Source organism: Somniosus microcephalus, chromosome 10 (genome assembly GCF_052327205.1).
Source record: "Somniosus microcephalus isolate GS21.2 chromosome 10, FLI_Smic_1.0, whole genome shotgun sequence".
In the NCBI taxonomy this organism is placed as follows: Eukaryota; Metazoa; Chordata; class Chondrichthyes; order Squaliformes; family Somniosidae; genus Somniosus; species Somniosus microcephalus.
Window position 1 is genome coordinate 124,918,723 of NC_140996.1, and position 25,954 is coordinate 124,944,676.

The 25,954-nt window shown below is 42.0% G+C and overlaps 1 protein-coding gene across 3 annotated transcripts in view; it reads right to left on the bottom strand.

Moving 5' to 3' along the window:
* Positions 1-277: 277 nt before the first annotated feature.
* Positions 278-25,954, bottom strand: part of LOC147111685 (protocadherin Fat 3-like) — a 1,117,094-nt gene continuing 1,091,417 nt past the window's right edge. For 2 of the 3 annotated variants that reach the window (XM_085998792.1, XM_085998790.1), the window contains one exon: positions 278-3,681. In XM_085998792.1, the coding sequence (XP_085854918.1) occupies positions 3,062-3,681 (620 nt within the window). In that variant the 3' untranslated portion in view covers positions 278-3,061. Of the gene's footprint in view, positions 3,682-4,930; positions 4,967-11,561; positions 11,622-25,954 lie in introns of all 3 variants that reach the window. The other variant, XM_085998793.1, reaches the window with a different exon arrangement.

Consider the following 25,954-nt stretch of genomic DNA (forward strand, 5'->3'; position numbering starts at 1 on the left):
GACCCGCCGAGGTGAGCAAAATCTCGGCCTGTATGTTCCTAATGCTCGACTTCCTATTGCGATGGTATGAGTGGAAGACTTCTTGTGATTACTTTACCATCTTGGCTTTGATGATATCTAAACATTTCTCCCACCCCACCCCACAAAAAACATTACCTAGAAGTTCTGGCAGAATTTAAACAATGCAAAGGCTTAGTTCAGTGGAAGGCCGTGTATAGCACATGTTATGCAAGATGAGTTCAGCAAAGGAGAGTATTTTTAGTGGAAGACTCAAATAACTAATTAAAAACATACTTTATTGTTACATCAACTTAAGAAATGTAGTGGCAGTTAAAAATCAATCTGTACCATGGACAACAATTGAGTCATCATAAAATACTACAGTTTTTAATACTGCCAACAACAGCAATTACACAGCTGATCATTGAAACAGATCAAGTTCTGCTGACATCTGGTTTCCCTTTATTAACACTTAAAAAACAATCTTATCCTTTTGCACTATATAGCCATGTTTTGTCAAAGACTTGGCACATTCACAATAGCTATTCAAAAACACGATCCTTAGCATATTGCCTTGTGTGACCACAAAATACAGGAAAAGTTAGGTTTGCTGAAATCATTCCAAGAAATTATGCAGATGTCAGTTCTGATTTCACCATACTGAAAAACTCCAGCAACAATAAAAGTAGTATTTGGGTTATCAAAAGGAACAGAATGGATTTTGTTGAACAATTTAAATTTCTTTACTTTAGAAACAGTCCTTCAATACTAATCACATCAGCCTCTGTTTTGGATTGATACTTCACCTTTGTCAGCAAAAAGTTCAAGGCATCCCAGAACACATTAAATATCTACAAAAGCTTGCAAAATTTAAACAACCCAATCTATATCTATGTACACTTTGTACAAACTTTTTGAACACATAAACTTACATCTTTACAAAGCCTGTTAACAGCAGGTAAAAATAATACACAACAGGACGACAGTTTCATACAATACTACAAAAAGCTTAGAAATCTTGAGGCATATCAAATTTCACAATTTTCTAAAATGCAGTGCCATAGACCCACAGCCGCTGTAAGATAATTTACACACAAATGAACAGATGAGAGTCTAGATGTAACCCTACTATTGGAATGGCATTGTAGCTTTTTGAATACATGGAACGGACTCTAAAGGTGCATGAAAAAATATAATTTTCTTCATATTTTGTTCCAGTTATGAATTGTGATATAGCAGGTTTATGTGGTACACTCATCTTGTAGGAATTGGATTGAATCAGACCAAACTTATTTCACTCAAGATCTCTAACATTCAATGGAGAGAGATGACCTTCAACCTTATGACTTAGGCTAGATCTGAATCTAAGTCCCAGTTGTGAAAATGTCCAGCTGTAAATCTATGTGCAAATTCTTTTCTCTGCATTTATAAGAACACTTTAATTAAACTGGTTAACACTGTATTACTAGAGACAATACTTTATGGGGAATCATTTTCTGCCCTGACAGGCCAAAAACTTAATTGAATCAATTATTAAATAGCAAAAAGCTGCTTTGCTATTGCTTGATTTAAATAATTTGCAATAGAAATACATTCCTTACTATTGAGAGATTTCAGAAAGTGATTTTCATATTGACCAGCCTGATTTTCTGGCCTAACAAAGCCTATTTCAGTTTGAAGCCCTAGATTGGAAATGCCATAAGATTTGGAACTTACATTACCAATCACATGACTTTGAAAGTGTTACTTTGTAGCTTACTAAATTTTCAGGAGAACTCTAAAGATTGTACGATTACAGCTGTCAATAAATACAGCAGGCTTTACCTGTGAGCATGGAGTCCCATACTAGCCAGACCTTTTTTATTATGTGAAAACTAGAGTATGAAAGTTACTTTCATTTAATTCCAAAGATTTTATTAGTTTTTCTCAGTAAACAAATACTCTTCATACTGTGCCCGCCTCACTGTCAAAACACATGAGCTTGTCAAATGGCTCCTTAGCCAAGATCAATAAAAGATGCAGTTATTCCAAATTTACATCAGTTCTAGCCTGCAGTGCAATTTGACTTACTCATATATGCGCTTGGTATAAAAGACCCCACTCCCCTTCATGCCGGTTTTAAAATGTAAATAACCTGATCCCACTGTACTTACAAGTGTATGTAGCGGACTGTTATTTCACGTCAACTTCTATGTGCTTTGATATAGGAATAAGACATGGTAAAAAATGCTATGACAATTTGTAAGAGTGGGGAAGAGGCAGAAGCTTGATTTTGGTTAGGTATTTTCAGTAGGCGGTTCCAATTATTTATTGGCAACTGTTTTACTTCACTGCATTGCTTTAACTTACTTACTGCAGTCAGTCACTTACTTCAGGACTGTGCACAAATATACATTCCCTTATTGACACTGTAACTAGCAAGAAAGTGAACAGACAGAATTAAAACGGTGCAAGATGGATTGCTAAACATGTACTGCAGTTCTCTTGAAGGACTGTCTAGACAACTGATATCTTATCAGTGTGTTACTGGACTGTAGCAATATACATGCAGTTGACTATCCAGTGATTTACTTCATCATTTTAAGAAAGTGCCATTACTAGTTACTTCATCCCTTAGGTATTACATTTTGGAATTACCTAGACAGACTGGGCTTGTTTGATTAGTATGTTATAGTATCAGAAGATCACTTAATCCTACACTATCAAATGAATTTCCACAGGAACAATACTTCAGAATTTCATAAATGTAATTTTTTTCTGCACTTCCAGCTCCAATGTTGACTCAGCTAGAAACCATATCATGGCTATCATGAAAGGTTTCATTTATTAAAAGGTATTTATTTGTAGCCATATTAGGAGAAGGAGTCTGTTGTGGGTAGAATATTAGTACCCAATCAGCAGAAAAGAACTCATTCTAATTTATTTTGTTCATCAATTCTTGTGGATGTAAATACGGCATGAAATGCTCTTCAACTTCCTGTCACTGCACCACTTTATTCCCAGTGTTGCTTGACTGTTGTTCATTAATTTTTTAGCTCTGAAGTGGCCCATATAGCATTCATCACACCTGTGTCTGGTATTGAGATTCTACAAAAGAGATATGAATATTATCAAAATTAAGCTCATCGCCACTTTCGTAGTCACTCATCACTACTTCAGAGTCATCGAACCCACAGCTCGCTGACATATCTGATGATGATGCATTTGTCGATGTGAGCATGGGCATTGACATATTGTCGATAATCACTTTCTCCAAGTCTTGGTTTGAACCTGCACGAAATGCACTATATTCTGTTTCACCTTGGGCACCAACAGCCTCGCCCTCTGCTGGCAATTGATGAGGTGGAAGGTACTGGCTGGGGTGGAAGTGCGGTCTTCTTCGGCCATTGGAGCTTAAAGTGTTCAATGCAGATGTTGCCTGGGGTGGTGGGATGATCTCATATTGATCCTGGTAATCCTCTGGCAGCGGAGGAGGAAGTTGGTCCTGGCTGAGGAATTCTTCATCTTGAGGAGGTGGGAAGTCATTATCTATGTCATATCCACCGAGGTAGTAGTCAGTATCTAGTGCTCTTGAATTCTCATGATGCACAGGGGCAGTATCAGCTACTTCATAATGTGGTACTTCTTCAATGTTCGGTAGTCGAGTGCTTGGCATCCAGTCTGATGTATCCCAATGATATGCTGCAATAGAAAGAAAAAGCTACAGTAACATTTGTTATCACAAACAGCTTGAGAATAGGCTATCAATGGAATGACTCCTTTGTGCTGCTATTCAAAGATGTTTAAACATTGTGTGTAAGTGCTACTAATGAGTAATGTTTCTACGATGAAATGTATCTGATGGAATTTGATTGATCATTTTGATTGTTTCTGTTAGATAACAGTTGAGACATATATATTATATATAGATCTTGTACTTAAACTAGAACATTTGTGCTTTCAATTAAACTGTCATATTCTTAATCACAGATCTAGTTATCCAAAGTAATTTTCTGAGTTGTTACTTGGTGTGTATAATGTTTTTGAATGTCCAGGTAGTGTACCATTTAGTACTAAAAGGATGTTTCTGCATTTTAACTTTTCTGGATTTATCAAAGTACAATTGCTTTTCTCTTTCTATTAAAACTTTGTCAATTAACACAAGCTCTGTAGCCATTGTATGAATTGTAAGGGATTAATTTTTTTTTTTAAAGTGCACAGATAAATAGTTAAAAATCAGTGCTCGATTTGCACTGAAATATGATTTATTATCTATCAAATATTGAACATTTGAGGTTGTTACTGTTTTTTTACTTCTGAGCAGCCTATCTCCAGAACTATATGTATTTGTGGCTTTATATATAATAAAGACATTCACTAGTCAAACACATCACAGCACATTTCAGAATGAAGTAGGATGTCAAGTTCATGCAAAGGCCAATCAAAAATCAGCATGCATTTTGAAAGCCAGTCATTTCTTATTGTAAAAGCTGCATATTGATAAAATAAAGCTGAACTAGCACATTGTTGAATGATGCTTTTCAGTTAAACAATGCAGTTACACATTTCTAATGACAGTTGTGATAACTGATGTTTAAGTACATAAAAGTTACTTAAGATTATAATGTCTTTCAATATTAAGGTCACCATTTATGTGTTTAAACAGCTGCACATTGATTTAAATTAATTACCAAGGTTGAAATTCATTATTCTAACAAAATGAGTTCAGCCTGAAGGTCAACATAAACAATATGGTATTCAAATGCAAATCCATGCCCTTGCAGATTATTTTCTATTCTGCTCTGCTAAAAATTACTGTAACCCTCGCAGTTCATGTTGCATGCATGCATAGAGGGGAATTGAGTTACAAAAACAAGTGAGGCAAATTGCTATTTAAAAAAAAAGAACTGGGGTAGCATTAACAAGCAGATTGGAAGTGTCCAGAAGTCACCTCTGTTGTAGTTCTGCCCCTCCTCCATAAGGGACACTGTCAGGTGGAAAGTGAAAATAAGTGAGTGTTTGGCTAAAAACATACCTCAAGTTCATCAGTTAAAATAGAGCATGTAGACACTGCAGCAGCTTTAAAACACAGCACAATAAAAATGTTGTTCATACATTTAGCCCAAAAACAAAGAGGACAGTTTTCCTATTCCTTTTGCTGCTGGCACTTAAGAATCCTTTAAAGAAGTTAAATAATAGATCCGTTACAAATTTGGCCTGTATTTGCCATTTTAAATTTAAACCTACTGTAGTATGAAAGTATTTAACACAGATTTGTACTTTGTATTAAGCACATTGTTTATTGGTTCACATCATTAGGTCAATAACAACTTCATCAGATGAAGCAATAATGAATTGTACATCATCAGTATCCAGTATTCCAATTGATCGGATTTAGAGCAAATGAAGGATACTGTATTGGTGTCACTGCACCATGACTGCTCCTTATGAACAGAAAAATATCCCTAACTCATAAGCGCCATAAATATAAGGTCCAGGGAAACTGGCACTAATAATCTGCTTGGGTTTCAGCACAAATGGATTCTATAGTACTTTGCGGTTGTCACTTCTAAATATCTAATTTGGTTGATACTTCATTTTCTTCAAGTTTAAACTGTAATTTGTTTTTTCTTTGTGTAATTAAATTTGGTGGAATATAGAAATCAGTAATAACCATGTTTGCCTTAGTTTTTTTACAGTGGTGGCACACCATGGTTTTAAATCACACAATTTTTTGGAAAACAATTAGCTTAAACACTTCTGTGTTCCCAAAACTGTAAAATAAACATATTTCCATATTAGTAATGTTAGAGTGAAGCAAGGATGTCTCTAAACTGTTTGTTCTGGTTATGTCTTTTTGAAAATAATATCAAAACTTTATTTTTTAAAAAGCTTAAATTGTGAGATATATTATACGGTATTATGATATTTGCTTTTTATATTCACTCGAGTTTAACCAGTGTAAGTAAAAAAAAATTACAAATGATGTTAAAAGTATCATGTAATAAGTATCCCTTCAGGCACTCAGACTACATCCAATTAATTCTGTCAATTTTATTTTATAGAAACAGGATTCTTATGTTCAGTTAAAAAGATCTTGCTGTAGTTTTCTTAATTCCTTTTGATTGTTTCTCTAAAATGGATTATTTATCAGGTAGGAAACTGCCCCAGAAATCCTTTCCCTAGGTTTTTTATATTGCTGTATTTCAGTAACATGGCCCTGAAAACCCAAGGCTATTCCAGCTTACTCCCACTGTAACTTCAGCAGGAGTATGCTGGAACGGCTGAAAAGTAGGCCAAGATCCAGATACATCGGGTCCTGGTCTAGTACTGAAGTTTTTGGGATGACCTGTTGGAACCGTGCCTTGGCCCACCTCAAACATGGCCATTGATGCAAAGAAGGCGGAGGTCGGGGACTCCTATTGTCAGAGTTCCTATGACCCAGGCCTTCATTGGGACCCGGTGTATGGTCAGTGCAAGTATGCCTGGTGAGACCAGGTGTACCAGCTGACCCATTGGCAGATGTGGAAACTACCTAGAGCCAGGATCATTAAAAAAAAATTAAACCAGGCTCCTTACAAACGGGTAGCTGTGCTTCATTTCTGAGGGTGGGGGCCCTGACAACCACTCTCCCCCACCAAGGCCAAATCTGCCAGACTTATCGGCTTGCCTCAATGTTGGGTGCATCAGATGTGCCCCTAGTGTCATGGGTGTCCACCAAAGTGTAGCCAAATGAACGGATTTTCATCTGACCCCATAAACTTTAATGGGGTCAGTGGCGGAGGTTTGAAGCGTGCGTATCTGGCACATATGCTGAGATGCGTTGCTAGATGTCTCTAATTTTCAAACTAAATGAAACATTTTTGACAAGCTTCAAAGATGCGTATAACAAAACAATAATGTTCTAATAAATCTATTGACAATGAACATTTTTCAAAAGCAATTGTTTTAAATCCTCAGTGCAGTCAGATTGTCTGAAACTAATGCTGGTAATTTTACGGCAATATTTATGATCAATATGAGTTATTAGTAAAGAATTGCATTGCATATTATCAGATTCTATTTTCAAGTGTTTCTTTAATGATGAAGGTATGAGAGCGGAATTGATTAGAGTGGAATGGGAAAATAGATTAAAGGGTAAGACGGTACATGATCAGTGGTGTACATTTAAGGAGTTATTTTACAACTTCCAAAAAATATATATTCCACTGAGGAAAAAAGGGTGTAAAAGAAAAGATAGCCATCCGTGGCTAAGTAAAGTAATTAAGGATAGTATCCAACTAAAAACAAGGGCATATAAGGTAGCCAAATCTAGTGGGAGGATAGAAGATTGGGAAGTCTTTAAAAGACAGCAAAAAATAACTAAAAGGTTGATTAAGAAAGGGAAGATAGATTATGAAAGTAAATTAGCAAAAAATATAAAAACAGACAGCAAAAGTTTCTATAGTTATATAAAAAGAAAAAGGGTGGCTAAAGTTAATGTTGGTCGCTTAGAGGATGACACCGGGAAATTAATGGTGGGAAACATGGAGATGGCAAAAACGCTGAACAATTATTTTGTATCAGTCTTTACGGTAGAGGACACTAAGAATATCCCAACACTGGACAAACAGGGGGCTCTAGGGGGAGAGGAGCTAAATATGATTAAAATCACTAAGGAAGTGGTACTTGGTAAAATAATGGGACTCAAGGCGGATAAATCCCCTGGACCTGATGGCTTGCATCCTAGGGTCTTGAGGGAAGTGGCGGTAGGGATTGTGGATGCATTGGTAATAATTTTCCAAAACTCCCTGGACTCAGCAAAGGTCCCGGCAGATTGGAAAACTGCGAATGTAACACCCTTATTTAAAAAGGGTAGTAGGCAGAAGGCTGGAAACTATAGACCTGTCAGCCTAACATCTGTGGTTGGTAAAATGTTAGAGTCCATTATTAAGGAGACAGTAACGGGACATTTGGATAAACATAATTTAATAGGACAAACTCAGCATGGTTTCATGAAGGGGAAGTCATGTTTGACAAATTTGCTTGAGTTCTTTGAGGACAGGGTGGATAAAGGGGAACCAGTGGGCGTAGTGTATTTAGACTTCCAAAAGGCATTTGACAAGGTGCCACACAAAAGATTATTGCTCAAGATAAAAAATCACGGGATTGGGGGTAATATTCTGGCGTGGGTGGAGGATTGGCTCGCTAACAGAAAGCAGAGAGTTGGGATAAATGGTTCGTTCTCAGACTGGCAATCAGTAACTAGTGGTGTTCCGCAGGGGTCAGTGCTGGGTCCCCAACTCTTTACAATCTATATTAACGATTTGGAGGTGGGGACCGAGTGTAACATATCAAAGTTTGCAGATGATACAAAGATGGGACGGAAAGTAGTGAGTGAGGAGGACATAAAAAACCTGCAAAGGACATAGACAGGCTAAGTAAGTGGGCAGAGATTTGGCAGATGGAATACAATACTGGAAAGTGTGAGGTTATGCACTTTGGCAGGAAAAATCATAGAGCAAGTTATTATCTTAATGGCAAGAAACTGGAAAGTACTGTAGTACAAAGGGATCTGGGGGTCCTGGTGCATGAAACTCAAAAAGTTAGTATGCAGGTGCAGCAAGTGATCAAGAAGGCCAATGGAATGTTGGCTTTTATTGCTAGGGGGATAGAATATAAAAACAGGGAGGTATTGCTGCAGTTGTACAAGGTATTGGTGAGACCGCACCTGGAATACTGCATACAGTTTTGGTGTCCATACTTAAGAAAAGACATACTTGCTCTCGAGTCAGTACAAAGAAGGTTCACTCGGTTAATCCCGGGGATGAGGGGGTGGTCATATGAGGAGAGGTTGAGTAGATTGGGACTCTACTCATTGGAGTTCAGAAGAATGAGAGGTGATCTTATTGAAACATATAAGATTGTGAAGGGGCTTGATTGGGTGGATGTGGTGAGGATGTTCCCAATGATGGGTGAAACTAGAACTGGGGGGCATAATCTTAGAAAATGGGGCTGCTCTTTCAAAACTGAGATGAGGAGAAACTTCTTCACTCAGAGGGTGGTAGGTTTGTGGAATTTGCTGCCCCAGAAAGCTGTGGAAGCTACATCATTAAATAAATTTAAAACAGAAATAGATAGTTTCCTAGAAGTAAAGGGAATTAAGGGTTACGGGGAGCGGGCAGGAAATTGGACATGAGTCTATGTTCGGAATGGTCATGGCCCTGTGGGTAGTGGAGTGGGCCCAGGGGCCGTGTAGCCTGGTTCTGCTCCTGCTGTGTTCTAATTCTGTGTTAGATTTCAGGAGATGGTTTTATTCCTGTTCCTGGCTGGGGTGGAGATCGCCTTTACAGAAGGTAAGTACTGTAGAAAATATAGGGACAGAGTGATCTCCTGGACGAGTTTTGATTGCCTAGATGGGTCGGAGAGGAATTTGCCAGATTTTTTTCTCCCAAATTGGCCATTGGGTTTTTTATCTGGTTTTTCGCCTCTCCTGGGAGATCACATCGGTTCAGGTGGATGGAGAGTGATAGAAGATTTGAGGTTAGGATCAGATCAGCCATAATCTTATTGAATGGTGGAGCGGGCTCGAGGGGCCGATTGGCCTACTCCTGCTCCTATTTCTTATGTACCACTTATTATTCAATGTTGCTATAACAGTAAAATAAAAATAAAGAGCAGGGGAGTGGGACTAATTGTATAGCTCTTGCAAAGAGCTGGCACAGGCACGATGGACTGAATGGCCTCCTTTTGTGCTATATGATTGGATGAAAACTCCTGAAATTACTTTGTGATATTCGCATATAAATGCTTAACGTATTCACATGACATTCTTTTCACTGTATTTTAACAGAGGCATTAATAAAGGGGCTAATGCTGCCAGTGAACTAGCGGATAAAGCAATCTCACAAGGAAGCATCAATGTCTTGTATTTATATAGTGCTTTTAAGGTAGTAAAACATCCCAAGGCACTTCACAAGCCTTATCAAACAAAATTTAACACTGGACCAAAAAGCTTGGTAAAAGAGGTAGTTTTAAGAAGCGTCTTAAAGGAGGCGAGAGAGGTAGAGAAGTTTAGAGAGGGAATTCAAGTGTTTAGAGCCTAGGCAGTTGAAGGCACAGCCACCAGTGGTGGAGCGAAGAAAATCAGGGATGCAGAAGAGGCCAGAATTGGAGGAGTGCAGACATCTCAGAAGGTTGTAGGGCTGGAGGAGGTTGCAGAGATAGGGAGGGGTGAGGCCATGAAGGGACTTGAAAACAAGAATGAGAATTTTAAAATCAAGGTGTTGCCGGACTGGGAGCCAATGTAGGCCAGCGAACAGAGGGGTGATGGGTGAATAGGACTTGGTACGAGTTAAGATATGGACAGCAGAGTTTTGGGTGAGCTCAAGTTTACGGAGGGTGCAAGGTGGGAGGCCGGCCAGGAAAGTATTGGAATAGTTGAGTCTAGAGGTAATGAAGGCATGGATTAGGGATACAGCAACAAATGAGCTGAGACATGTTGGACATCCTGGAGAGATGTATGTTGGACATCTTGGGGAGTTAAGGGTTAACAGTCAAACTTCTTTGTATCTTAAAGCAACAGGCTTTCCAAGATATAAACAGGATGACTTTAAAGTGTCGTGAGGATAAAGCATGGCTTGTTTTCTAAGATGTAAAGTGTTTGTTTTAGAGAATACATGTTAGTAATGTCGTCACCAATGAGTGGTTAATGTAACTTTAGTTTTAGGGTAATAAAACCGGGGTAGCAAGTCCATTTGCTAAAGATAACAGTAAGTAAAGGATGCCTTGTTTAAGGGAAGTGGCGCTGAGGTAAACAATTGCAAACTGTTTACATACGTAATCTGTTTTCAAAGGATTTGGGAAATAGATACGACTCTGACATTTTCCTTTGATGTAGTCAAAATATCGTGTATAAAGAATCATGGTTTTCAACAGTTTGTCAGAGTGTACTTGAATGATACAGAAACTGAATATCCACTCTCTGTATACAGTTAAAGGCCGATCACCTTTCTGTGTATCAATAAAGTCTGTTCCGTATACACCACTACGAAGTCTCGTGCTTACTCGAAACATGTTGTTATGAACCAGAGGAGAAAGCAGTTTGCTTAACAAGGTGGGATGGAGACGGATGATGTTATGGAGGTGGAAATAGCCAATGGAGAGGATAATGGGGTCAGAAGCTCAGCTCAGGCTCAAATATGTTGCGAAAAGAGTGGTTCAGCCTCAGACAGAGGCCAGGGAGAGGGATGGAGTCAGTGGCTAGTTAACGGAGTTCGTGGCTGGGACCGAAGACAATGGCTTCGATCTTCCCAATATTTATGCTAACACGACACAGTGTATTTCGAGACCGTAGAAGTTCAGTAAATAGATCAGTAATACTGTTGGTTCATTAGAATAACCACAAATTTTAGATTAACTCAGTTAAATAACTACCATTTATATTGCTGTTAATATTTTAACTAAAGTTAGATTTTTCTCAATTTTAAATTACGATTTGGACAAAGCAACAAAAATAGCTTTTTAAAATGAGGTATGCTGTTTGACTGTACCATGTAAACAGCATATTCTCACAAGAAAAGAGAGGAGAGCAAGTTAAATACCTTCATTCTCAATTGTGTCAACTGCATCGTTAACCAGCCGTATAACAGTCACTATTGAAGCTTTAGGGTAGGGTAAGAAAAGGGGAAGATAAGGAAAGGAGCAGCAGAAAGCAGCATAAAGTTAGTAAGCAGTTTCAGATTGATGTTAGCATTTATTTGATGTAAAACTCCAAAAATTCAAAAGGCAAATCCAATAATATTGCAGAAGAACATCTGAATTAATAATCTGCATTTTGACCATTTCTACTGCAAAAAATCAATAAAAGCCATGGGGAAATAAAAATACAGTATTTTTCTTACTTTTACATAGTAGGGCTGATTTTACAAATGGATGCTCTCAGTGGGGAGCCTATCCAGCTGGACGTGGCAGCCATGTTCCCCACAATATTTTACTGATTCATTTCAATTGACAGAATGACATGGGGAGTGTGCCCTTGATTTGTCGAGCTGTGCTTCTGGTGGGGAGGCTCCTTGCTGGAAGTACACATTCATAAAATTGGCCCTATTATGTTCAGCTATTTTATTTCTGAAGAAAGGTTTGAAGATGTATTGTGTCTAGCAATAAATGTTCTTCATACAAACCTCATAACATTGACATCAGAAATTACATACCCAATCCTCCACTGCACCACCTTGACAATTATCACCTCATCAATAAACTGAAGTTCACATTTAGAAATTGGAACTTGGTGTTCAAATAAAAAAAAATGCATCTAATTTTGTATTAGCGTCAGTTGAGAGAAAGTTAGGCTCAACAATTTATGCATCAAGAAATAGTTTTCTTTCATTCATTCACGGGGGAGTGGGACTAGCTGAAGTACTCTTGCAGAGAGCTGGCACGGGCTCGATGGGCCGAATGGCCTCCTTCTGTGCTGTAACCATTCTATGAAGGTGTATTTAACATGTCAAAGTGATGTATTGTTCCTAAATCTTCGCGAGAGCGGAATAATTTACTTTGGTTTTCAGCACCATCTTCAGCATTTGAAAATGACCTGAACTTTAAAGGTATAAAGGTCTTACAAAATGGCTTGTCTAATTATAATGCCATAAAGTAAAAAATTCAAGCTCTTCCATTGTGCTCAGTAGTATGGGCTGATTAAAATGCAGGACTTTGTGTAAGTCAGGACGCAGGCCATGTTATTCTGAATGAGTTGTAGTTTGTGGAGGGTGGAGACTGACCAGGAGAACATAAAAGAAATTGAGCCTTGAGGTGATAAAGCTGTGGATTAGTGTTTTCGACAGCAGTTGGGAGGAGGTAGGGTGGGAGAAAGTGATCTTGGTAATGGGTTGAAGGTGGGGGAAGGAAGCTGACCGTGGGTTAAGTACTAAGCAATCATTATAATAAACACCAGAGAAATAGTGCACTGAGCTAAATTGCAAAGCACATGCGCTCATTTATTTTTACATAAATACTTTACACATAGAAGCCAGTGGAAAATCCGAAGCACATAAATATGGGCAGGGACCCAAGCATAATGGTTTCCCCACCACTTGCCCCAATGCTGCCAGAAAAGTGATCTATAGGCAGTAGAAAATCCTGCCTATGCTGTAAATAAATTATTTTATCAAGGGACTAAACAATTATATAATTGCATGAAGGATTAAAAATTATTTTATATCACATTGTTGCCAGAACAATTTGACTCTACATTTTGATCTGGTTACCACAATTATGGTCTTGCACTGGTGGCAACAACAAAGATAGTTTACTTCTGTAGAATGGTACAAGCTGCAATAATATATCATAGCTTTTCTGCTGTATTAAAACAAACATTTGTACCCAAGTTATAATGACACCAATGTTGAAGAATATTGAGTCTGTATGAGTAGAAATTTCTCAAAATATTAAAAACTAAAAATCCCCACTTAAAGCTGATAATGAGATTTCATATTACTTATGCTTAAAATCTTGGTATATTTATGCCTGTTTAGATTGCACTCCATTGGTTTTTATAATTCATTCCCCCCCCTCTTTTGTGAGGAGGTAGGGTGTGCATTCCATAAATTTGAGCAGAATTATAATTATGATATGACATGATTATTTTTTGAAAGTTTGCAATGTCATGGCAGAGAAACAACAGGTAGATGTGTCTGACTTCATTTTGTTACCTTTTGTTGATGGTAGCTGGACAACGATGAAGATGTTCCATAAGGAATGTCAATCATAATCATATATTCAAACTCATAGGGCTAACTCATTACATCAACTAATGGTCTATGTTCAAATTGCATATACATGTTGCCACACTAGGACTTTTGTTTTCCAGTGAGGAGTTTCAAAGCTACAAGCTGTAATGCACCAGTGTATCTAGAATAATACACTAAAGGGCAGAAGCATAATGGCGATATTGAGTTGAAATAAATCACTGCCCCACAGATGCTTATGAACGTGATACAGCTGTACCTTGGGATCAAATTACTGGCACGTTTATGCATTGAGATTTCATAAATAAATTCATTAAATATATGTGCATACTTTTGAGCAATACATTCTGCATCACTATGTAGTTTCCCAGGTTACTATTAATCAAAGATATTACAAAAAAGGAACTAAATTTTCATGGTTGACATACATCAACCCAATAACTCTCAGCTTAAAGCTGGTGGAAATTTTCTTTACAACTAAATTCCATTTGCAGTATTGCTCATGGACAAAAATAAAATAAATTGTCTCTCTCTGTTCTTATTACCATGTCCCTGTTGTCTTCCACTTTCTATTTCTTCCTAACTGCTCCAATTGCCAGCTTTACTGCCACTGGGCACAATTGAAGCCAACTGAAAATATAGTCACGCACATTTTGCAGCCTTCTGTCCTCCTTAAAGCTAATCCTGCTTCAATTGCATTGAGTGCCCTGCTACAACACTGTGACTTTTTCCTCCCTGGCAACGGTTAATGCGAGGTATTCAAGAAAAGGACTGCGTCTGCACTGGGTGCCAAGGTCGGGAACTCACAGGTATGACTTGAAATACTCCCGCACCAAGAATAGGGTGACCATTTTCCAGGGACAGTCCCCGATGAGGTACTATGTCCCCGGGCAAACAACGTATCTGGAAGAGTTCCGGGTTCACAAAACTCGTCCCCAAAGTGTGCCCTTAGGCAGTGTGTAACCCCTGAGTTGTCAGTTTGTGGCTCTAAGGCTAAATTAAACAACAACTTACACAATGGCCACTGTGACTCACTGCACATGCGTGACTGAGCGCTCTGTCTGCACGTGTGCTGGGTGCTGTTTGAGTTTCCGGCCGGGATTGTTGGTGTTGGAAGTGCCTGGGAGCACGGCAACCGGAGCGGGTGAGGGAGAAGCCATGGGGGAGGGCCTGGTCACAGTCACTGGGGCAAGGGGGGGGCACTAATCCTAGACACTGTGGGGGGTCAGATGTGATGTATGTCACCGGGGGGAGGCGGGTTGAGGTCAAGTGTGACCTCAGGCACTAGGGGGGAGGAGTGAGGTGCAATTTTTCCCCTAATTCTTTTGGAGGGTGCGCGGACCTTTTAACAGGCTGTGCAGTCCATTCAAAGTTTCACGCATGTGCGAAATTTCACAGTTGAAAAGCCGGTCCCAGACTGCGCAGGACTGAGAGGCAGCTGCATGGCCACACGGCCACACAGCTTAGAGAGAATATTGGTCAGGTGTGACCTGTCATTGGGGGGGGGGGGGGGGGGACCTCAGTCACTGGGAGGTGGGGGTCAGGTGTGACCTCAGTCAATGAGGGGGGCCAGGTATCGGAATGTGCTTCAATAGCGTGACGTCACATCCGCGGTTATTATATGCACATTTGTAGTGTACATGGACAACTGTTAAAATATAGGCTGCTAAAAAAAATTGCCTCACTACGCTGCGCAACCTACATTTTCCGTCTTGGCTACTTTGCTGTGCTCCCACCCTGTGTGTCCCTGGATTCAGTTTAGAACATATAGTTACCCTAGCAAAGAACCAGTGTGCTGCATACCCATGTTGTAGATAACTGAAAAACTAGTTGCTATGTATTAGTGACAACATAGCAAGAAAATCTCCAGAAAAATCATAAAAATCATTGTGAAAGAACATTTATGATTTTACTAGAAATTCTGAACAGAGAAAACCTTCATTGCGGATGGATGCCCAAATCTATTTTTGGCAAGATATTCTATAGGCCATAAGGAGAACACTTACATAGAAACATAGAAGATAGGAGCAGGAGTAGGCCATTCGGCCCCTTGAGCCTGCTCCGCCATTCAATGAGATCATGGCTGATCATCCAAATTCAGTACCCTGTTCCTGCCTTCTCTCAATATCCCTTGATCCCTTTAGCCTTAAGAAATATATCCAACTCCTTCTTGAATATATTTAATGAATTAACGTCTGCATATGAATAATTTGAAAACACTTCAATCTTACATCAGGATAGCCATCAGATGTAAAAGAGTAGTAATAGAGTCATAGTCATAGGGGGTGATTTTGCCAATGGGGGCGCGTTGGAGGCGGGACTGCTGCTTGTCGGGTTTTAGTCCCGCATCCTTCGACTTCTGGCGAACCCACGCTATTTTCCCTTGATTGACCTTGTTAAGCCGGCCCAGCGGGTTTAGCAGGCCAAGTAAGAAGAAGCCGGTTACAGAGAATGTCAGCGTATGACGTTTCATCTGTCAAAAATTTTTGACAAATGATTTGTCATCGTTTGACATTCTCTGTTTTTTGATGAGTTCTTGTATTTAAGACTCATCAAACCTCTTTTGTGAGCAGAAATTAGATGGCTGTTGCATCGCAGAATGCAGCAGCCATCTGTCATCTCTGCCGGTGAGATGCGAGAGTCTTCGCATCCCCAACGGTTGAAGCCTGCAGGAAGAAACAAAGGTAAGTAAACATTTTCTAACACTTTACACTCACCTCACATACTCACCTCTCCACACTTGCATCCATCACTTACCTCCACAGCACACTTTTGCACCCCTCCAACCCCCGCAGAACCACTGCTCGCCTCGGTGACCCTGGTGGGGTTTCCCCGGCGTCGGGGAGCCCGTGCCTCAGCTGGAAAAATGGGGATAATGGGACCCAGCGCGGGTTGGCTACCCGCCTCCTGGGAAGATGGCATGGAGGCGGGTTGGGGGTAGGATGGGCACCCGCCCCCAGATTCTGCCATTTTCCCGGCAGTCCCGCCTCCCTGGGCTGGCAAGATCACACCCCATAGAGTCATAACGGCACAGAAGGAGGCCTTTTGGCCCATCGAGTTCGTGCCGGCTCTGTAGAGCAATCCAGTCAGTCCCATTCCCCCGCTCTATCCCCGTAGCCCTGCAAGTTTATTTCCCTCAAGTGTCTATCCAGTCTCCCCTCAAAAACATTGAGTGTCTCTGCTTCCACCACTTCCGTTGGCAGCAAATTCTAGGTCATCAGCACTCGCTGCGTAAAATTTTTTTTCCCTCACGTCCCCCCTGTATCTCTTGCCCAAAACCTTAAATCTGTGTCCCCTAATCCTTGTACCATCAACTAGTGGGAACAACCTTTCCCCGTCTAGCCTATCCAAACCCGTCATAATCTTGTACAACTCTATCAAATCACCCCTCAACCTCCTTTGCTCTAATTAAAACAAATCCAGCTTCTCCATCCTGTCCGTGTAGCTAAGATCCCCCATCCCCGGAACCATTCTGGTAAATCTCTCCTGCACCCTCTCAAGGGCCTTCACATCCTTCCTAAAGTGTGGTGACCAGAACTGGACACAATAGAGGTAACAGCAGAATCTGCAACTAGAAACCTGCATGAGCAGGAGTAAAATTGGCACAAACAGCTACAAGCATCCTGAAGGAAGCTAATTAATAAATGGCAAATAGCGCTGATACTAATTGTATTAGGCTTGTATTCCCTCAAGTATAGAAGATTGAGGGGTGATATAATTGAGGTGTTTAAGATGATTAAAGGATCTGATAGGGTAGATAGAGTTAAACTAATTCCTCTGGTGGGGAATCTAGAACAAGGGGGCATAACCTTAAAATTAGAGTTAGGCCATTCAGGGGTGATGTCAGGAAACACATCTTCACACAAAGGGTAGTGGAAATCAGAAACTCTCTTTCCCTAAAAGCTGTTGAGGCTAGTTCAATTGAAAATTTCAAGACTGAGATTGATAGATTTTTGTTAGGCAAGGGTATTAAGGGATATGGAACCAAGGTGGGTAAATGGACTTGAGATACAGATCAGCATGATCTAATTGAATGGGGGAACAGGCTCGAGGGGCTGAATTGTCTACTTCTGTTCCTATGTGAAAAATTCCGTAGAAAGATAAAATGTATTAGATGACTAGAGGGTGGCAAATGTGACACCCGTCTTCAAAAAAGATGGAGACAAGCCAAGAAATTATAAGCTAGTCAGTTTTATTGACAAACTATGAGTATATATAATATGGGATGAAAGTACCAAGCACTTGGAGAAACATGAGCCAATCAGGGCTGGTCAGCACAGATTTCTAAAGGGTAGTATAGTATAGAGACCAGAATCATGCACAGTACTTTAAGTGCGGCCTGACCACGGTCCTATACAAGTTTAACATAACTTCACTACTTATAAATTCTATACCCCTAAAAATAAATCCCAGTGTTTTGCTAGCATTTGTAATTGCTTTGCTGACCTACAAAGCTGCTTTTAATGATTTTTTCACCTGTATCCCTAGATCCCTTTGCTCTTCTACACCATTCAGTTTCTTATTTTACCCCTGTGCTCATTGACCTACATTGGCTCCCGGTCTGGCAACGGCTCAATTTTAAAATTCCCATCCTTATTTTCAAGTCCCTACATGGCCTCGCCCTTCCCCATCTCTGTACCTCCTCCAGCCCTACAACCCTCAGATTTCTGCGCTCCTCCAATTCTGGCCTCTTGCGCATCCCCGATTTTAATTGCTCTACTATTGGCGTCCATGCCTTCAGCTGCCTAGGTCCTAATCTCTGGAATTCCCTCCCTAAACCTCTCCGCCTATCTATCTCTCTATCTCCTCCTTTAAGACGCTCCTTAAAACCTACCTCTTTGTCTATCTGTCCTAATATCTCCTTATGTGGCTAGGTGTCAAAAATTGTTTGAGAACACGCCTGTGAAGCACCTTGGGACATTTTACTACATTAAAGGTGCTATATAAATGCAATTTGTAGTTGCTATTATTTCCTATGGTGTAGGTGATGTTTCTATTTTTCCTGCCAATGTGCATCACCTCATATTTATCTATGTTAAAGTTCATTTGCTGCTTAACTGCCCACTCTGCAAGTTTTCTAATGTCGTTTTGTATTATGTTGCATTTTTCCTCAGTGTTAGCTATAATCCCAGTTTGGTATCATCTGCAAATTTTGATACCGAGTTACTTGTTCCTAAGTCCAAATCAGTGGCCCTAACACGGATCCTTGTGGAACACCGCTTTCTACCTTCCTCCAATCTGAATAACTACCCTTTACCCCTACTCTCTACTTTCTATTTTTTAGGCAATATGCTATCCATTCAGCTATTTATCCCGACTCCACAATCCCTAACCTTTGTTATGAGCCTATCGTATGGTACCTTGCCAAATGCCTTTTGAAAATCCAAGTATATGACATCTACTACATTACCCTTGTCTACTCTTTCCATTACCTCTTCAAAGAATTCTAACAGATTACTTAAGCATGACTTAGCCTTTCAGAATCTATGCTGACTATTTTTTATTATAGTTTCTGTCTCTGGATGATCTTCTCTCACTTCTTTTATATAGACTTCAGTATCTTTCTTATCACTGATGTTAAGCTGACTGGTCTATAGTTGCCAGGTTTTGTTCTATCTCCCTTTTTGTATATAGGAACAATATCAGCTGTCCACCAGTCCTCTGGCACTATCCCTTCTTCTATGGAACTTTTGTATATATAAACTAGTGCCTCTGCTGTCTCCTCCCTAGTTTCCTTGAGTATGTGTAAGTGCATACTATCTGGTCCTGGGGTCTTATCCTCTTTCAGTTTTACTAATCTGTCAATTATTTCTCTCCTTCTATTCCAACTGTATTTATATTCTTTTTAATCTCATCCTCTACTGAAATCTATCTTCTTTAGTAAAAACTGAGCTGAAGTCGTTATTCAATACTTCTGACATTTCACTATCATTATCCTTTAGTGGCCCTATCCCTACTTTAATTTTCCTTTGTTATTTATGTGTCTATAGAACACTTTATTATTTCTTTTTATATTCCTTGACAATTTGATTTTGTAATGGCTCTTTGCCTTCCTAATAGTTCTTTTTAACTTCTCTCCTAAGTTCCTCATACAGGAAACTTTGTTATATCCGGCACTGACGGGACCGAGCTGTTGCCGATCTATCAAAGCTGCCGGACATACAAAGTTAATGTTGAAGCATACGGAGGTTTTCATCTCCGTATCTGACAACAAACACTGTTGCTTAGCAACAGCTTGTAAATAGTCGGCCCGTACCTTGGAAGCGTCTCTGTAGCTTAGCAACAGCTTCAGAGAGACTTTCCAGAGCCTGACTGTTGAAAACAAAGCCAGGAGAAGAAAAAAAACCTAACAAAACGGCTCCTGATTTCTGCCGGTAGATCGAGGTTTCCAGACATACAACCTCCGGATAAACCAAAGTTTCCTGTAATTCCTTTTGTCCTCTCCTTTAGTATATAAGTACTTCTTATATGTCTTGTTCTTTAGGTTCAATTTTCCTATTATTTCTTTATTCATTCACAATGCTCCCTAAGTAGCTTGCTTGTTTTTGGCTTTTAGTGGAATACATTTCTCTTGAACTCTAATGATTACCCTTTTAAAGATTTCCCACTGTTTTTCTGTCTCTTTGTTATTCAAGATTTTCAAAATTGTGCCAAGGATTGTGAAAGACTGCAGGATGACATAAGTAGGCAAGCATAATCAGCAGATAGATGGCAGAGGTAGAACAATGTGAATAATACAGTTAGGAATTAAGAATGGTGAAAGGGAATATACCTGAAATAGTAAGATTTTAAGTGAAGTAGGGAAGCAGTGACCTAGATGTGCCGCTACATAGGTTATTAAAGGTGACAAGTGCCAGTAGATAGGCCATTAAAGGCAAACAGAATCATTGGCTTAGTATTTAAAAAGCACAGAAAGCAAAAGTAAGGAGGTAATGTTCAACTTGTGCAAGACTTCTGTTGGAACACAGTTTTGGTCATCCTATTATAGGAAGAATATAAAAGCAATGGAAAAGGAGCAACATAAATTCACTGGGATGTGAGCAAGGATGAAGGATCACAGTTATGTAGAGAGGGCTTTTTCACTAGAGTTGAGAAGAGTAAGGAGTGACTCGATAGGGTTCCTCAAGATTATGAAGGGTTATGATAAAGTATATAGCATTTAGATCATGTCCACTGGTAAGTGCAAGAACCACTAAAATTTAGCCACATGGTGACATCAAAGCAGCAAGGCGAGTTTAACTACCAGTTTAACTGACGCTGTCAGCCGTGGCTCAGTTGGTAGCGCCCTTGCCTCTGAGTCAGAAGGTTGTAGGTTCAAGACCCACTCCAAACACTTGAGCACAAAAATCTAGGCTGACACTCCAGTGCAGTACTGAGGGAATGCTGCACTGTCTGAGGTGCCGTCTTTCAGATGAGACATTAAATGGTGGACGTAAAAGATCCCGTGTTTCGAAGAATAACAGGGGAGTTAACCCCGGTGTCCTGGCCAATATTTATCCCTCAATCAACATCACTAAAACAGATTATCTGGTCATGATCACATTGCTGTTTGTGGGAGCTTGCTGTGCGCAAATTGGTTGCTACGTTTCCTACATTACATAAGTGACTATACTTCAAAAAGTACTTCATTGGCTGTAAAGCGCTTTGGGACGTCCAGTGGTCGTGAAAGGCACCATATAAATGCAAGTCTTTCTTTTGCTTATGTACGAGTTTAACTTTCCAACATTACAACGGTAACTACATTTTAAAAGTACTTTGTTGGCTGTAAAGTGCTTTGGGACGTCCTGAAGACATGAAAGGTGCTTTATAAATGCAAGTCTATCTTTCTTATCTGAATTTTACTTTCAAGTGTGGATGTGCAACATGCAGATGGTTGATGTGTATGTATAATGGTAGCAGTTTTTTTTATACCAGCTTGTCACTCCCTCTCTATTGGCTCATAGTCACTTTCCAATGCTTCTTTATAGCATAACTATGGTAATAGGTTATATTAGGTTAGTGTTGCTGCTAAGCAAATTTGTACTGAATCAGTTAGAATTAAAGGGTTTCCTTTTATGTTGGAGGTTTCATCAGCAATTCATTAGAAGATTGATGTTTCATTATTTTCCTGCCTGCTAAGATGGTGCTCTGAGTAGTACAGCAATAATTCTAAACAGGATCTCAGTCTGTTGAATATGGAACAAATAAGACAATGGAGATCTCTAAAAGCAGCCCTGCAGAGTTTACTTTGGTAACTAGTAACCACATAAAATCATATTACTGCCTCACAAGCACCAATCTCTCAGTTTTCTACTCTACTTCAAATTCTCTAGCAGTTTTAAATTTGTGATCTTAACTGGCCCCCCCCCCACCCTTTTTGTAAATGGCAACAAAGAAAACCATAATTAATTAAAAAATAAAAGACAATGAAAACCCAATAAAATCTAAACGATACTTCAACAATGTAAAACATTGTGAGGTGATGCATTTTGGCAGAAGGAACAGAGAGAGGCAATATACATTTAATGGCACAGTTTTAAAGAGTGTGCAGGGGCAGAGGGACCTGGAAGTTAATCCACATAGGTCCCTGAAGATGGCAGGACATATTGAGAGAGTGGTTAGCAAAGCATATGAGAACTTGGGCTTCATAAATAGAGGTATTGAGTACAAAAGTAGAGAATTTATGCTGAACCTTTATAAAGCGCTGGTTAGGCCACAACAAGAGTACTGCGTCCAGTTCTGGTCACCACACTTTTGGAAGGATGTGAAGGCACTTGAGAGGGTGCAGAGGAGATTTACCAGAATGGTTCTGGGGATGAGGGATATTAGCTACAAGGACAGGTTGGAGAAGCTGGATTTGTTTTCATTAGAGCAAAGGAGGTTGAAGGGTGATTTGATAGAGGTGTGCAAGATTATGACGGGTTTGGATAGGCTAGACAGGGAAAGGCTGTTCCCACTAGTCGATGGTACAAGGACGAGGGGACATAGATTTAAGATTTTGGGCAAGAGATACAGGGGGATGTGAGGGAAACTTTTTTACGCAGCAAGTGGTGAGGACCTGGAATTCACTGCCGACGGAAGTGGTGGAAGCGGAGACATTCAATGTTTTCAAGGGGAGACTGGATATAAGCACTTGAGGGAAATAAACTTGCAGGGCTACGGGGATAGAGCGGGGGAATGGGACTGACTGGATTGCTCTACAGAGAGCCGGCATGAACTCGATGGGCCGAATGGCCGCCTTCTGTACCGTTATGACTCTATGGCCTAGAAATTCAGTATCGCCACGTTTGGGGTGCTACAGTCGAGCGTGTGTTAAATTTAGCGCCCGGCGCAACTTAGCGCCATCTTCACCGAAATTGAGTTGCATCGCCCCAAGAGGTTGTTGCTGCGCTAAAGCAGGCGGTGCACGACTATCCTAAGGCGCTAAGCAGGCGAGCCGAGGCGCTACCACCGAGGGCGGGCACAGCGCAGGTGCGGCCAGTTAGCGATTGCAGGCAGACACGCTGGCGCCGGTCACCTCTTAAAGGGGGAGGGTCGATTTGGCTTGCAGCCACGCCCTGCACATTGGAGCCCTGATTCTAGGCCTGGACAGACCTGCTGCGACATCGTTATGCCTACGGCCATGGAGAAGGCCAGGGAGCGAGCGCAGCGCTTCAGTGAGGGGGCCCTGAAGGTTCTGGTTGGCGCAGTGGAGCGCAGGCGACCTATCCTCTTTCCTGACAGTGGTAGGAGGCCGCTGCCCAGCGAATATAGAAAAGCTTGGAGGGAGGTGGCACACAGAGTGACCTCCAGCAGCATGGTCCCTAGGACCCCAACGCAATGCAGGAAGAAGTTCAATGACCTCACTTGGGTTGTCAGGGTGAGTAACCTTTCCAGTATCCTCTTCATCCCTGCATGTGCACCTCACTTTATAGCCAAAGGGCCCTGAAAGCCCCAATGCCCAGCCCTCATCCAACACCTATGGGACTCTCATGAAAATCACATGCACATTCACCACTTTACACGCTGTCAGGGCTATTCGACCATGGGAGGCAGTGCAGCCAAGATCAGGGCTTGACACTGTCAGGGCTATTCGACCATGGGAGGCAGTGCAGCCAAGATCAGGGCTTGATACTGTCAGGGCTATTCGACCATGGGAGGCAGTACAGCCAAGATCAGGGCGTGACACTGTCAAGGCTATTCGACCATGGGAGGCAGCGCAGCCAAGATCAGGGCTTCACACTGTACTCAGAGCCCGTCCTTTCTCTTGCAGGGCAAGCTGGCCCACAATAGGAGGCAGCAGCAACGGACCGGGTGAGGCCGTCCTGAACTTAAAGACCTCAGCGATCTGGAGCAGCGAGTGGAACGGATTATGGCAGGCTGGCTGATTGGCCCCGTCGCCACTGGAGATGCCGGCCCCGTTCTGGACAGCAATGGTAAGGTCATCATCTTTTTGACCTCTCTCTTTCCACTTGTGCCTCACACCAGCATCCTTTGCCACTATCGAATCAATGCAGTGCATTGCAGCACTCATGCCTCCCTCGCTGCCGCCCTGTCCTCGCACTAAAGCAACTCTTGTACCTCCCTGCTTTCAGATGCTGATTCACCAGGTGAGGAGGCGGGCCCTCAAGCTGCCACTGTGAGTGAATCGGAAGGCAAGGAGGAGGAAGAGGAAGCCGGAACATCAGTGCCACCCTCAGCTGAGGCAGCCCATGGCCATGATGGGGACATGTCTTCCCTGGAGGGGAGCAGGGGGGGGAAGGGTCTGAGGAGGGTGAAGCTCCGGGGCCCAGCGGGCTGCAGCAACGCGGGGGGGGGGGGGGGGCAGTAGGGAAGCTCGGCGGCCTTCTCCCTGGAGGGAGAGTGTGGCCTCCAGTCCTGCTACAGTGAGCGCAGAGGTGGTGCGCCTCCTTGGTGAAATGGGCGCCCAGGCGGAGCGCAGGCACAGAGCTCATGGCTGCAGTGGCAAGAATGCCTGACTTCATAGAGTCACTGGCAAGGAGCGTACAGGAATTCGGGGCAGCACAGGCAAGGAGTCTGCAGGACTTCGGGGCAGCAGAGGCAAGGAGTCAGCAGGACGTCGGTGCAGCACAGGCAAGGGGTCTGCAGGACTTCGGTGCAGCACACGCGGCTTCCAGCCAAGTGCTTAGTCGTGCCATGCAGTCACTGGCTGGTCTGATGCAGACACAGAGCAGGGCCACACGAGCACTAACTGCTGCCACCCTCGCTGGATCAGCCAGGATTCGCCGGGGCCCTCGCCGTGCCGCAGCAGGCCAGCAGTCTGTGCTTCAGCAGATTGCTGCGCATGCTTCAGTGTTGCCCCGTGCAAGTGCCAGTGTCTCGTCCGACCAGGGACTGCCTGTGCTCTGTCAGGTTGGCAGCATTCCTGCTGCCAACACTGTCACTTCTCCACTGCAGCTGCCACCACCCGTAGGACAGACTGCTGCCGCCCAAGCAGAGTTGGAGCAGTCAGCAGCCGGGCCCTCCAGGCGCAGAGCTGGTCCAGGCCATCCGCCGAGGGCATCTGCCGGCTCACTATCAGACCCTCAGCAGCCTTCCCCCAGCCTTGCTGCAGCCACTGGGGTCCCATTGCGGAGGAGCTGCAGGGCGGGAAGGGGCCAATCTCGCAAGCGAGGCAGATCACCCTCGCAGGCCAAAAAGTAGGAGGTCTGGCAAAATGTTGAGTTTTTTTCTGTGAAGGCCGAGGATCATGGTCATTTTTGTTTAACTCTTTTGTTCATTGTCTCCAGGTTGTGAGAGCCAGTTATGTGTCTGACTGTTTTTGGGGGGTTTCTCTGTATTTGTTTGTCATGCGGGAAGGGCACAGAGTTTGTTAAATAAATAACTGTCTTTATTCGGATTGTGCATGTTTGCACTTTGAACTATTTGTTGCCTTGACCGGCTCAGGGTTTGCGGAGCGGGTCCATTCATGTTCTTTCAATGGTACAAGCCATTCCCTGAAAGGGGGCCTAGAACCGACTTGCAAAAAGCCGCTGACGGACGGCCCTTGCACTTTGTGCCTCCCTCCCGTCTTGGTGCTCCTCCTCCTCCTCTGGTGGTCCTCCAATGTCTGCTGGCAGTGGCTGAGTCCTGAGGATAGCCAGGTTGTGCAGCATACTACAACGAAATGGGAGACTCGCTCAGGCGAGTACTCTAGGGCTCCCCCGGAAAGGTCCAGACAGCGGAACCATTGCTTTAGCACGCCGATTGTGTGCTCAATGATGTTCCTGGTCGCTTGATGGCTGTCATTGTATCGCTCTTCAGCAGGGGTGGTGGGCGCACGGAGTGGG